Source organism: Plectropomus leopardus, chromosome 12, assembly GCF_026936395.1.
Source record: "Plectropomus leopardus strain MGB_pleo_1.0 chromosome 12, ASM2693639v1, whole genome shotgun sequence".
NCBI classification, from domain to species: Eukaryota; Metazoa; Chordata; class Actinopteri; order Perciformes; family Serranidae; genus Plectropomus; species Plectropomus leopardus.
Window position 1 is genome coordinate 29,951,832 of NC_142187.1, and position 13,707 is coordinate 29,965,538.

Below are 13,707 nucleotides of genomic sequence, written 5' to 3' on the forward strand. Positions count from 1 at the left end.
AGACCAACTTCAGAGCAGTGAAATACTTCTTTAATACAATATCTTAAAAGTTTTCTAGTTTACTATTCTCTGCACAAAAGCATAACTGTTGCCAAAAGTGCACTTAGATGAGGATGTGATAATAAGACGATACACTGTAATTTTACCCTGTATCACTGATTTCTCACAGTGGAACTTCTTTGCATTTCTTTGCCCTTTTTTTACATAGTCTTGCTCAGAGGTCAATGCAGGTAACAGAGTCAGGCTAAAATTCATCGTAAGGCTTGGCTACATCAGTATTTAAAGGGACAAAATTCTGCAGTAAAATCTCATTATTTCAATTGGATTGCAACAATTAGTAAACGCTGTTCTTATGCACCGTTCATACGTTTTCCTATGAAAAGCAATACACCAAAATTCTGACATATTTTACTATTTTCAGTGAAATCTGAATCCCTTTCATGTGCGTCAGCACCATATTTCGTTTCCCTAAAACTAGATACAGTAATTTTACTTGTCTAAACCTAAAGAGGCCCAATGTTTTTCTTCTTAAACTAACCTCTGTAACTTTACCTTAAGGAAGTAACATCATTTTTGGGGGGCTAATTCATAGGATATAGTACAAACCGTTGTATGAGGATACATTGATCAATTAATTCGCAATTGGGGACAATGAACATAAAATTTGTGCCTTTGATTCAGTAGTAAGCAGACTCAGAAGTGCTGTCCCTTGAATGAATGGAAAGGTCCATCCACTGGTACTGTTACACGAACATACAGAAAGGAGACTGTAACAATTAAAAAATAAAAATTGTCAGTCCAGCATTTCAGAATCTGGTCAGACATACCATCATTTCCAACTGTCACACAGTAATTAGTTTCATTTGGTGCTCTCAATCATTTTGCAAAACCAGGTGTAACTTTTCTTCAAATGGTTGATATCTCTTGCAACAAAACTTTCTGAACAAACAAACTGACAAGAAAATATATAAATAAAGTCGCTTCCATTGTCAGGCAGCAGGCAGCTTTCGCTCTAGGAGAATACCGCTGCTGCTGCTGCTCAAAGGAAGAGAAGATCTTTGTGGAAACTGCAACTCTCCTTATGGAGCCACACTTATAGTTTCATTTCTTTTGTTGCCTTGACAGTTGGGCCAGCAGTTGTAGCTCTGCTCAGTGATGGGTCAAGGACGACTTATTGTTAGAAACAATACTGTACTTGTGACAAATATAAGAATCTACAACCTCTTAGTTGGATTCTGAGCTGTAAGATAGTGAATATATATATATAACATGATTTAAACGCAAGCTGTAATTTCTTTGCGATCCTTTGATTTGAAAAGCGCCATTGGAAGAAGTATGATTGTGGCTTTGCGTTCCCATTTTTAGCACCTCAAATGGTTTGGAAAAATGCATGCAATAGTATTTTTACATTGCTGCCTGACAGAGAAGTTTGGCTTTCTACCCCTTAAGCAGGCACAGGTTTGTTTTGACTCCAAACTGCTGGGCATTTCAAAGAGTGTCATTGATGAGCTGAATATGGATATTGGATTGCTAATAAGCTGAGCGCCCCAGTCATGTTGCTGAGCTTCTTCTTTCCTAGACACTGAATACCCCTTGTCTTATGTTATGTAACTTTGTGTCGGTGCCACCAGTGCTGACAGCGGCAGAACACAAGGACTGCTCGTGTCTAAAAATGTCCTTCTAATACCCCCTCCTGAGTCTTAGAAGTGAAAGGAGGAAGGACAAGGCGTTGCTGTGACACGGAACAGTGGGGAACATAACTGGCGAACAAAATCCTCAGGTCTTTTCTTTGTGCACTGAGTTCTGACCCCTGCAAAAAATAAAAAAAAGCCTCATGCTCCACTCCAGCATTGTACCAAAAAAATCATTATCATAAAATGTTTCACTGCAATAGTGTTAAATGTCAGCATTTTCTGTTCAACTATGTATGATAGTATTAGAAAGTGTATACATGCATATGTTCAGTAACAAGGTGGAAATTCCACATCTTTTTCTGTCTGTAAATCTGGGGTAGAGAAAGTTGCTTTAAATATTTCCAAGCCCATAATACTCCAGCAGTAAGCAGGCCCATGTGGAGGATCTATGGCGCCCATTTTCCCTCCGTGGCTAAGACTGTCAGTGTGTTGTACCGTCTCCAGAGGCAGAGCAATGGTCCCAGTCAAGTTGTTCATCAACCTTTTGTGCCATAATCTGCATTTAAGTGGAAGAGACTTGGATTTAACCTTAAAACTTTTCTGTGCTAATAGCAAAATACAGCCCGAAGGCAGGAGCAAGTGTCATAAAACACCATTTTTATTGCACTAACATGTCATAAAGGTAATTGTCTTTCTCTCTCTCTCTCGCTCTCTCTCTCTCTCTCTCTCTCTCTCTCACACACACACACGCTTTCGCCCTTAAATGCTGCTCTAAAGCTTTGTTTCCTCCAACTGTCACCACAAACTCTCCCAAGAGTGCCACTTCACATTTTGCAGTGCCAGTTCAGAGACAGGAGCCTTGAACAAAACTATTAAGTCACAGAAGGCGATATAATTGTAATGCTTGATTTAGTATAAGATGTTGTTACTGTATTTGGGATAAGAGCATAGTTGTTTGTCAGTTTTAACTATATCTGCAAGTTTAAAGGGCAAATGACCTTTCACTAAGCCCAAATCCCCTTTAGGTAACTGTTGGTCCCCTTAATAATCTTTCTGTTCTCAATTTTGAAACAATTTCCAGGTCCTTGATTTCAGGTGCATAAACAGGCTTTCCTGTTTGCAAATTTGCAAACAGCAGAAGAATGACCTGCCCAAGTCTTCCTGTGAGTGGCTAGTACTCCTTGCCTTCATTGGTTGGATTGGTTAGTTGTAGGCAAGACGCATGGGGTTGATAAGGGTCAGGTAAAAATGTTAGGGTAAGTCAATCAGAAGCAGAGTAAGACAGGCCATTCTTTCACCATTCTGAAATTCGCTTCCTATTTCTAGCTGGCAGTTGCCTTTCTGTTTACACCTGCAGTGACAACAGTTGCTGGTGATTTCATTGGCTGTAGCTAACCTGAGCTTCTTGACTTGGATGAAAATGCTTCCTCCAGCTGGGACTCCCAAAAAAACTTGGTATATCACCTGGAGACAGTGCCTTACATTGTGTGTCACACAGTGTATTGTCTGCATGATGTTTGTTCTTATTGGCTCGCGATGGTTAATCTCTGCACCTTTTGGATAAACTAGCAAAACCGTGAACCAAAAAGTTGTTTGATACAGGATAGGGATAAGGATAAACCTATAGAATATCTATTAATGAAGATACACTTTTTGCACCTTGTACATGGCTGCTGCAACCACAACTGGACCTCCCTGCAAAATTTTTCACATGACTTTTACCTAAATGCTGATAAATTCTCAAAATGATCATCATAACATTATATTGGAAAACATGTACAACTAAATAGTGTTTGAATATTTTCACATTTAGACTGTCTAAATTATGACCAACAACCAAAATCTACTCACGTTTGCCGGGAGTCTCAACTGCGTTTTGAGCCTAGTGATGCAGAAGCAGCGTCAATCATCCCCCAAATTTTTTACACAGTAATTCAATTAATTTTGCTTCATTCAGCAAAAGAGCAACTTTCATAGGAATGAACAGGGTCCTGCCTTTAACAGTGTATACATCTCTTAATACATCCATGATATTAACAGCTCACTTATGTAAACATAGGTATGAATATTATATTCCATTTCTGTTAACAGATGCCCCTAAATCCTACACAGTGGACCTTTAATTCAGCCTAATGCTCCCCACTTAAACATGTGGATTATTAAAAAAGCTTGACAGATCTGCTGTGCCTAGTTACGGTTGCTAGCCTACGACTGAGCAATCCCTGTCTTGGGAAAAAATTTAGCAAGTGGTAAATTCTTCAAGGATGTTGCTGATTTATTCTCTAATTTAAATTAATTGTCAATATGCTTCTTGTTTTTCTCCAGCATATTCACACTGACCATGAGCTTTTCTTTTTTTCTTCTAGAAATGTAATTATTGCTCTACTAAATAACTAATATCTATCCCTCTCTGGTTATTTCACAGAGAGTTTCAACCCATTTCGAGTACCCCTGCCTTGTTTCCAAAATGTGCTTTCCAAAGCAGGAGTCTCTGTCAAAAAAGGCATTCGCTTCTCTTTTAATCGACAGTGTCATTTAATGAGAGGCACTTACAGTAGGATTCTAACACAATTAGGTGTTTCATGACAACCCTGGTAAGAAAATTAATCTCTCAAATGAAATTGGTCTCAGTACTCAGTATGTCACCCAGTGGGATGTGACTTCATTTCTATTCATTGACCCTCCATGAATTAAAGCTCATTTCCTGAATGTGTCGCTTCTCGGAGGCTCCCACAGCAGGATGCAGGCTTTCAACCGTACCAGCTCAGAAAACCTTTCCCTCTTTCCATTTGATTTGAGGATTATATTTGATTACAGACTTGAGCTGGACAACCTCTGCGACAGCCGTGCAATCTCCTTTTTCTCCCCTCCAAGTCTTCTTGTTAAATTTACATAAAGCAGATGGGATTTTGGCTCGAGATTCTGCTGATTTTCACATGTTTCTTGACCCTAAGGGTGGTAACCAGGCTTGGGCGGTATCACGGTGTTACGTTATACCAGGATATTTAGAAATCCCAAAGGTATGTTATTCATTACTGTCATAAATACAGGTGTCTCTCTTTCTACTAAACTTATTGTATGTGGTGCATAGCACACACCATCAGAGCTCAGTCTCCAGTCTCTACAGGTGGAAAACAGCCAGTTGAGCTGAAAGACACCACTACATCTAGTGGTGGAGAGAAAAGTTTAGAGCCCACCTCAGAATTATGTCATTCGAATTGGATTTGGCTGTTCAATATGAATATTTGATGGTTCATTTTGTTTTACATAAAAAGTTTTAAAGTTTAAACAGGCTCCATGGGACATTCAGTGTGACAGCTGCATTCATGCAACATACTAAACAAGCTAACTGCGCTAATGACGGATCGCAAATGTGCATAATTTTTTACTGACACTAGATATCAAACAAAAGAGAAAGACTGTATTGTATTTACTTGCTTTGTGCTGTAAATTCACTTCTTCAGCTTACACTGTGGTCCCTTTCTCCCTCCATGATGCTGCCTGCATGTCTGCAGCTGCAAAGAGTATCCTGAAAGTCAAGAGCACTTACTCTAGGGACAAAAATGTCCCCAGAAGTACACTGCACAGAAAAGATGACAGCTTGACTCAATGGACTTAAGATCTTCGACTGATGATTCAAGCCTCCAACTTTCAAGGGGCAACAATAGATAAGTTGCAGGACTGTAAACAGCTGGCGGCCAGTATTAGCAGAGAAAGACCGTGGGTAATAATGGCATGTTTTTTGCTTCTAAATTGGTGTATTAAGGATTTATTTCGACCAAACAGGAGCTGGTGATTGTTGGAACAGTTGACTTACTAATTAGATCACTAGCAAGATGGTTTGGGTAAGTTTTATTTTGTTTCTGTTTAGTTTGAATGAGGACTTCTGTAACTAAGAGGAAGTTGAGTTCAAAAGGTGTACAGTTATATTGCTCTGTTTAGTAATCAAATAGATGTGATAATATTACTTTTCTGAGCATTTTGTGGCTTTCTTTTGAGTGTCATGTATCTATTAGTCTGAAAGGCTAAGAGTAAATGACACACTCGTTGTTGGGGTGGGACGTGTTAGTGCTGCACAATTATACTGTCGTATATCATATACCCCAGCGAAATTTCAGGAAAGTACTAAGGTATGAAATATTACATACCGCTGCAGGCCTATTGGTTACAACACATTAGCTGGAAACAGCTGTAGAGGAATTAATTTGTTGACTGATATATTGCTACCAGCAACTGTCGCTTCAGTGATTAGATGAACAATTTGCATTGATCGCTTTCAAAAATCCTTCAAAATGACATTCAGCTATTGTCATTGGCTTAACTACAAATTATACACTCTACACATGTTGTCTCAAATGTCATGTTACTACTTAACGAAATAACTACTGTTCAACAACAAGACAGAGACGTGCTTTTCTTTTTCCCTTTGGTGGAAGTGTATTGTGTAAGTGTGTATGTAAACATAGTTTCGACAGCAGCTCTCAAATGAAGGAGAACCACGTGCCACACAAGCAAAGAAATAATACAACCAAAACTCTTTGCGCACTCATAGTCCACATCTAGGACAGGGTAGGCAGCAATAGAAAACAAGTAATACATCTTTTTTTGTTTTGCGTAGTCATGAAAATATCTGTTTTATACAAAAATTAAATACAGTTACAGTATGTTACAACTTTTTTTTCCTCTCCCCGGTACAGGTGAGCTCAAGCATGACTACAAAGCCTCTGAAAAAAACAAAAAAAAAGACTTGTAGAGGGGCTTGATAATAATACATGTGCAGCATTTTGGCAAAAACAACAGACACCCTTCAGCAAAGTAAAATCACCAGAGTCACCAAAGCACAGGGAGGAGAAGCGGGGAAAGGGGAAAAGTGAGGAAAGGAGAGAAGCAAGGAAGGAAGGAAGGAGGCAGTGAGGCGAGATGTTTTAAGATGTCCCCGTCCACATAATTATTTTTTAATAACTTCAGATGATACTTAGAAATCATGTGTCTAGTTTTGTACAGTTTTCTCTCAGAGTGTGGGTAGCTCTATCTGAGTCTTCAGTCTGCCTTTTTAATGAAGTATGACTTAATCACAAAGCAGCTGCTTCCTCTTTGACACTATCAGACAGCAGTGACTTCACCAAGCATTTCATAAATCCATCTCAGTATAACAGATCAGTGCAGCAACTGTTGCACCTATAACACCATCACCCACCACTGTGGCCTTGGATATACAAAAGAGTTGCTTATATTGTATGCTGAGCACATTGTCCACACGTCCTTTATGTCCTTAAGGTTGAGAGTCTCAACATATGTGGTCTTAGGGTTTTGGTTGAGGGGTTGGGAGGCCGTTCAGGTCTCTCAGCAAAGGGAAACAATCAATAGCGGGAGCACTACAAGGGTAAGAGCGAGTTGGCGGGTGATGGGGGGATGATGGAAGGAGGCCCGTCCAGACAATTGGTCATCACACTCCCCGGGGCCCTGGCAGCGAACTCTCTCGCACAGGACGCCCGTGAAGCCGGGGGAACAATGGCACCGCTGATGGTGGTGGCAAGTGCCACCGTTCTGACAGCGCAGCATCGCGTTGTCACACACCCGAGCTGCAGAGACAAAGCAAAAAGGGCAGGGGGAGACAGGGAGGGGTGATTAATAGATCACTCAGTGATAGGTCGGCAGAGAACATCAACAGGCAAGTTCACAGGGCACAAGCTGCCTCTTCTTGTCCTGTCTGCATCGCTCTGTGTCCTTAGAGCACAGCTGACACATTAGGGAGGGTGAAGCCAAGGACTTTTGTGGAGGCAGAGAAAAAGGGGAGACAGATAACCAGGGCACGTACTGTATGAGAACGCAGCCCACAGCCTGTGACAACCCTTGCCATGAATGATTGTTTATGACAAAAGAACACAGACAGACATTTTCGGGATTTATGGATATTTTTAGGAGCACCAAAAGGGACTTTAGAGCAAATAATCCTGGCAAAACAAAAGAGCAAGCAAACCATGGCAGTGATGAGGTGAAATTAATGATTAGTGAATCAAAGGATGCCAGAGTATTGTGAAACAGCCCCCCCTTTGTGCAGGACAGGAGATTAAATTTTTGCTTCCCTCTGGCACGGTGACACTCAAAGCACAGAAAGAGGAGAGAACATGGGATGGATACCTGGCTCCACCTGCACCACTACTACCTTTTGATATGCAAATATGCATTTTCAGTAATTCACCTCTTATTTTCCTGTCTGTGGTCGACCTTACAACAAACAATACAATCCTGTTAGAAGAAAAACGATGTAACATCCAGGACTGCATTGTTCTAGCGGCCACCAAACATTTCTTTGTTTTGATAGAGATTGATTAGGACTACATAAGCTAATATTCACATTTCCAGACAAAAACTCACGACTCAATTATCCCAAGAAGCCTCTTTGCTGGCAGAGGTGAAATCCTGGAAGACGTAATATTTGCCAAGAGATTTCAGTGTAATTGGATATCTCTCCTTGCATAAATAGTAATCACATTTTTGGTTTTCAGTAATGTGGCTCATGCATCAGAATAAACTCAACAAATAATCATTGCTGCTGCCAAAACTGATTAGAAAGGCATTGGTATTGCATTTAATGTAATAATACTCCCATCCCCTTCATGTAGACACAGCGGCTGTTATGTACTTTAAATAGAAATTCCACCTGTGGATAGAGGGTTTTATCATCAATATGGGATTTTTAATAATTTTTTGATCAAGTGTTATAAATTACAGTTTTGGTGAGCCCTTTTCTGCCTCCAAGACCCTGAGAGGTTTGGTGTGTCAGCCTTGTTGTGTTCAGTTGTTTTTTTTTCATGTATTTATAGAAAGATAGATAATGATAGCATTATAAGAGCAAATATAGCAGCTCTTCCAGTCAGTCAAACTCCTTACTTAAAATGCAGCTCTTCTCGGGGCTGCGTTGCATGATAGATTTCTCCCTGTATGATTGTTGAACGCCGGTGCAAAATAATGAGTCTGGCAAGGAGCCACCGCTTCTCTATTCAAAGCCTGACAACAAAACCTGACATTTACAATTGATGATTTAGATAGATTACCAATTTTCAACCACAAAACTTGAATCAAAACTGAACATATGACATCGTAATGTTTGTTTTTAGAGGAAGCACAAAAAAATACACAAAGGACCCTGATCTGCAAAACATGTCACGAATAAGCTGTTTGTTTACATTCAGGTCAGATTTAAAGGGCAATTCAATATTGAACAGAAAAAAACGATAATTTTCATAATTAGAGGGTGTAGTGCAGCTGTGGCACGGCTGGATTAGAATTACTATATTATTGTTGGGTGTGTTAGAGGCTGGCATGCCATGGCTCCCCGCCAAGACCACTGACTGTTTTTGTATCGCAAGTTTTGCGTTTGTGTACATATTTTGCTACTGCATGGTGATACAAAGGAAGGATTTTAAAAAAATGGTAGAGCTGGGATATTTAACAATTTTTGGATTTTAGGACAGTTTGAGGATTGTAGGACCTTTCTAGGATTTCAGGATGTATGTAGGATTTTAGGATGTTTCTAGTATTTTAGGCCATTTCTCAGATTTTAGGACATTTCTAGGATTCTAGGATTGGACACATATGACATAAGCCACCTTTCACTGTGGTATAATATGCCTAGATGTCGTAAGTTTAAAATTCTGCCAGTAACGACGTAATATAAGGACCTGTAAAAGCCCTACTGGGCGAGGGGTTGGATCAGTCCAACACAACCTGGATTTCACACCGGAGACTGCTGTTCACTTCCCATATGAATGTTGAGCCAAATTATGATGCTTATTTCAAAACCTAACCACATGCTTGTGTTGCACAAAGAGATGTATGCGAAATGCAGTATTTTGTCAATGTTGTAAGTTTATTTGCGTACATTTCCTGCAAAAACTGAATTATATTTTGAAAAGATACAATGCATTTAACAAGTGTAAATCTACACAGTGTCCTGGAGCATCAACAACAAATGCAGGAGGTGAAGGACACTAAATAAGTGTTGTCGGTGCCTACTGCATTTGTAATTAAACATCAGGTTTTCAATATCAACTTGAAACTTGTTTCTTCTGGTCTGAAGAGCCTAAAAAACAGTAATAGAAAGTTTGAGTATAGTTTTATTGTAATTCAAGCCTACCTGTCCCCAAACTCTGTATGCAATATAAGCTCTTACCCAGCTAAAATATGCCTCAGGCCCTGACAGCCTCGGTCCAAGTCTGACAAGACCAAGACTTTCTGTCAGTCCTCTCATGCCCAACAAATGAACACCTTACAGGTGCAAAATTGTCTGTACTTGAACTTTGCATGCATGAAAATGGACTGCTGAATTACAGAGTGCTGCTGCCCTGTCCTCAGTGGGTTCAAGCATTAATGGCCTTCTGGCTACACCCCAATCAGTAACGCCAAAGCAGCTTTCTCATTTTACAGCTAATGGAAAACACCTGCTCTGTGTGTTTTGGTTAAAATTACCATGGGATCAGCTGAGTCTCCATTGTCTAGTCTACACATTAACTTTTTTTCCTGTGGCCGAAGGATAATCTCTGTGTCCTCCAGCAGACCCTCAGGACCATTGTCTTTCTAAAAGCATCTGTAGTCCAATTAGTTTGCTGATGCTGATGCTTAAGCCTGCGGTGTCTTTGTGGAGTCACAGGGCCCTGCTGTCATGACAAATACAGAGAAAAATAAGTCAATTATTCTGTGTCGCTCAGAAAAACATCTCACTTAATGACTGGGTATGTGTGAAAAAATGAAAAGTTTGTAAATTGTTTTTTTCAGATACTATCTATTATAGATAAGACGAACATGTCAGTGAAACTTTATCTTTGTAAAAACAACACAGTGAGACAAATTTGATTTTTGGACTGTAAATATATATATTTTTAAATGCGTAGTCATTTTGTGTGAAAAGCCAAGAGAGTTTACGGAAAGAGAGATAATGTTTAAAGGTGCACTTCAGTGATTTTGTATTCCACTTCTGTAAAATTGGAGGACTTGTAAGTCAAGTCTAACTCAAGTGGATGGTAGAGTCTACACAACTGTAATGACAAAGACAGGATGAATGATATCATTGGGATCACTTTCAGAGCAATTTGATGAACGATAAAAAAACTGACAGCCAATCAAAATCCATCTGAATTTACAGGGTGTCATGTTCAACATGGCAAATGACATTGCAGAGAGACTCATCACTGAGGCTGAAAAAAAATGCACCCATTTAAAAAAACAATCGTTCTTTATGAAGGCGCAATTAAGAAGAATGATATCTAGGATGCAAACAGGCTTACCCTCATCATCAGTGAATAAGTGTTTTGTTATAATTCAGGGAAATGAACAGACAACTATGAATAAGTCATTGTTTTCTTTTTTGTTTCTCTGCCTATTCACAGAATTAACAGGTCAAATATATATATATATATATATATATTTGAGCTCTTCATGAGTTGTCTATTCCCTCAGAAGCAGTCATTACTGGAGGATCTTTTACTATGTAAAACCTCAGGGAGCTATTTTTATTTATTTATGTATTTTTTATTTAAATTTTCACTTAACTTTATAAAAATATTTGGCGAGAACTTGCTGTATTTGCTATTGAAAGTTTCAGTTTGGATTAAACATTTGCTAAAGGCATTTTAACAGAGTTTTTGTTATATTTCAAATTCTAAATATTGACAGAAAGATTTTTAATTTTATTGTAAATGCATATAGATTCCAAATATCAGTTATCAGTCTCCTTAACTACTAATGATCAATATTTGGTCTTGAAAAACCAATATTGATCGACCCCTAGTTGACACCCCAAATGGCAAACGGGATCAATTATGAATCTTTCTATTCTAATTTTTTTTTATGCCAAGGTTGTTTCATATTTGTAAAACTTTCCTGGAAAAGGAAAAGGAAAAAAGCAACTTAAAAACCTGTGATTCATTGCAATGTAAAGTCATTGCAATGTAAAGTATAAACTGAGCAGGAACTTGTGGATGGGCCAGCAAGAGAAACACCACTGTGCTCATTCAGTAGGCCTGAAAGTAACCCTGAAAGTTAGAAACTTTTTTAGGCACATGCACCAGGTGAGCAACGCCAGTGGAATAAATAGGCATTATCTTGGGATCTGGTATCTAGTTATTATTATACATCCATGGCTTCATTACACACTCCCTGCCTGGCAAATTACCATGTTTTTCAACCCCCCCCCCAGTTTGTAACACAGGCTTTGTGCTAAAAATAAGTCTCCAAGACCAAGCCACAATAACACTGATGACATGATGAGAGGTTATTTTTTCAGACTTTGGAGAACTCCCTCACCCCACAGAAAACATTCTATTAATTAAGGCAGACGGTTCCTTAAATATTAGATCATAAAATACATTGTTATGCATTTTTCTACATATGACTGTATCTCACATAGGGCAGTTGACAAATTTCCGCTGTGTGACAACTCTCACTGTTGGACCTGTGCTTGCAGCAAGTGAGAACACAGCAATTTGAGTCCTGGGTTAGCACCGGCGTACTCTCTCTGAGACATATGTGCACCTCACACCTGCATCAGATGTGTGACATTTCAGTGGTATAACTGTTATGACAGATCCATCCTTGGGCCTTGGTGTTGCACGAAGCAACATGGAGGAAATTCACCACAGCAACGGCACAAAAGAGAAAGATAGGAAGGACAAAGAGCTGAATTAAATTTCATATTGCTGCTTGTGTGACTGGAATCGTGATGCAATCGAAAGAGATTTTAAAATGTGATTTTGTCTTGTGGCACTGTATCGCATGCTGTAGCAGGGTACTGATTGAATTATTTTGCCAGAAAGGACACATTTCATCTACTATGATACTGAAATATTGGATACATTGGCTGTTTTTAAATGTAGTCTGTTTATCTTCTAAACATACTCAGGCAGTTTTCCAGTCCACTCATTTTATTGAACTTGATGTTTTCTGATCTTCTGATTCTCTGCAACTGAACTCTGAGATATAGATCTAGGTCCTACAGTATTTGCTTGAATTAAGTTCTGTCGAATAGCTGATCATTTTAAACGTGTCAGTTTATATCAACAGATCTGATATTACATAAATCAGTGGATTTTGTTGCAGTCATGTGAAGCCTGAACTATCCCTTTAATTACATGCCGGGAAGAAACAGGACTATAGTTATTCATAGTGATTCATTTAACATTTTAAAAAGTCTTTATAACTATAAATTTACCAGTGCAATTAACTATAACTGGAGACAGTTTTCAGATACAGGATCAGCTAATTATACGCTCTGAGACAGAATAGTGTTACTTCAATTACATCAGATCAATAGCTTTTGCCATGGTGTCAGGGTAAGCTGAAACCTGCGATCAGCCCTGCCTCCTGTTATCACATTAACATGAAGCCTTCATCATTAGTCATAACTCGAGGCTCGGAGGTTCAATATAAGGTGTCATCTGCACAGTAGCACTTGACAGTGGCAGGGATACAATACCGCATCTGAAGACAGAAAGTGCTTGATTTAACTTTCACTCAAGTACAAGTCCTGTGTTAGTAAATGCTTGTCTAGTCAGAATTGGAAGATTAGAAAGTTTCATCAAACCAATAGTTCAAAAAAATTGGGAATCATTCTCTTTGTTGCCAAGAATTAGATGAGAAGATTAAAATCAGACTTGTGTATGCTAAATGTGAAGCTGCAGCCTTTTTTTTTAGCTCAGCACAAAGAGTGGAAGCAGGCTAATTTGGCTTTGTTAAAAAAAAACACACCTACCGGCACCAGTAAAACCCACAAATTTCTATGTTGTACCTTCAGTTTTTTCAGTACGCAAACAGAAGAGTAAAAATGAGAAGTTGTGATTTCACGGGGAATTTAATTCTGTGACTATTTCTTGTGAAAACAGTGTCCAAATGCAGTGACAGTTTTTCATCCAAAAGTATTTATAGCATGCAGCCAGATTTAGTGTGTTATTTAGTGAACATTGTAGGCGCTGGTTGGCATTCTTCCGGATAACTGTTTCCCCCGTTTCCATTCTTTATGCTAAACTGAACTAGGCAAGAAAGCAAATAAATGTATTGCCCCAAATATCTATCTATT

The 13,707-nt window shown here is 39.0% G+C and overlaps 1 protein-coding gene across 3 annotated transcripts in view; it reads right to left on the reverse strand.

Annotated features, from left to right (window-relative positions):
- Positions 1-4,156: 4,156 nt before the first annotated feature.
- Positions 4,157-13,707, reverse strand: part of LOC121951725 (netrin-G1-like) — an 82,049-nt gene continuing 72,498 nt past the window's right edge. For all 3 annotated transcript variants that reach the window (XM_042498176.2, XM_042498177.2, XM_042498175.2), the window contains one exon: positions 4,157-7,216. In XM_042498176.2, the coding sequence (XP_042354110.1) occupies positions 6,978-7,216 (239 nt within the window). In that variant the 3' untranslated portion in view covers positions 4,157-6,977. The remainder of the gene's footprint in view (positions 7,217-13,707) is intronic.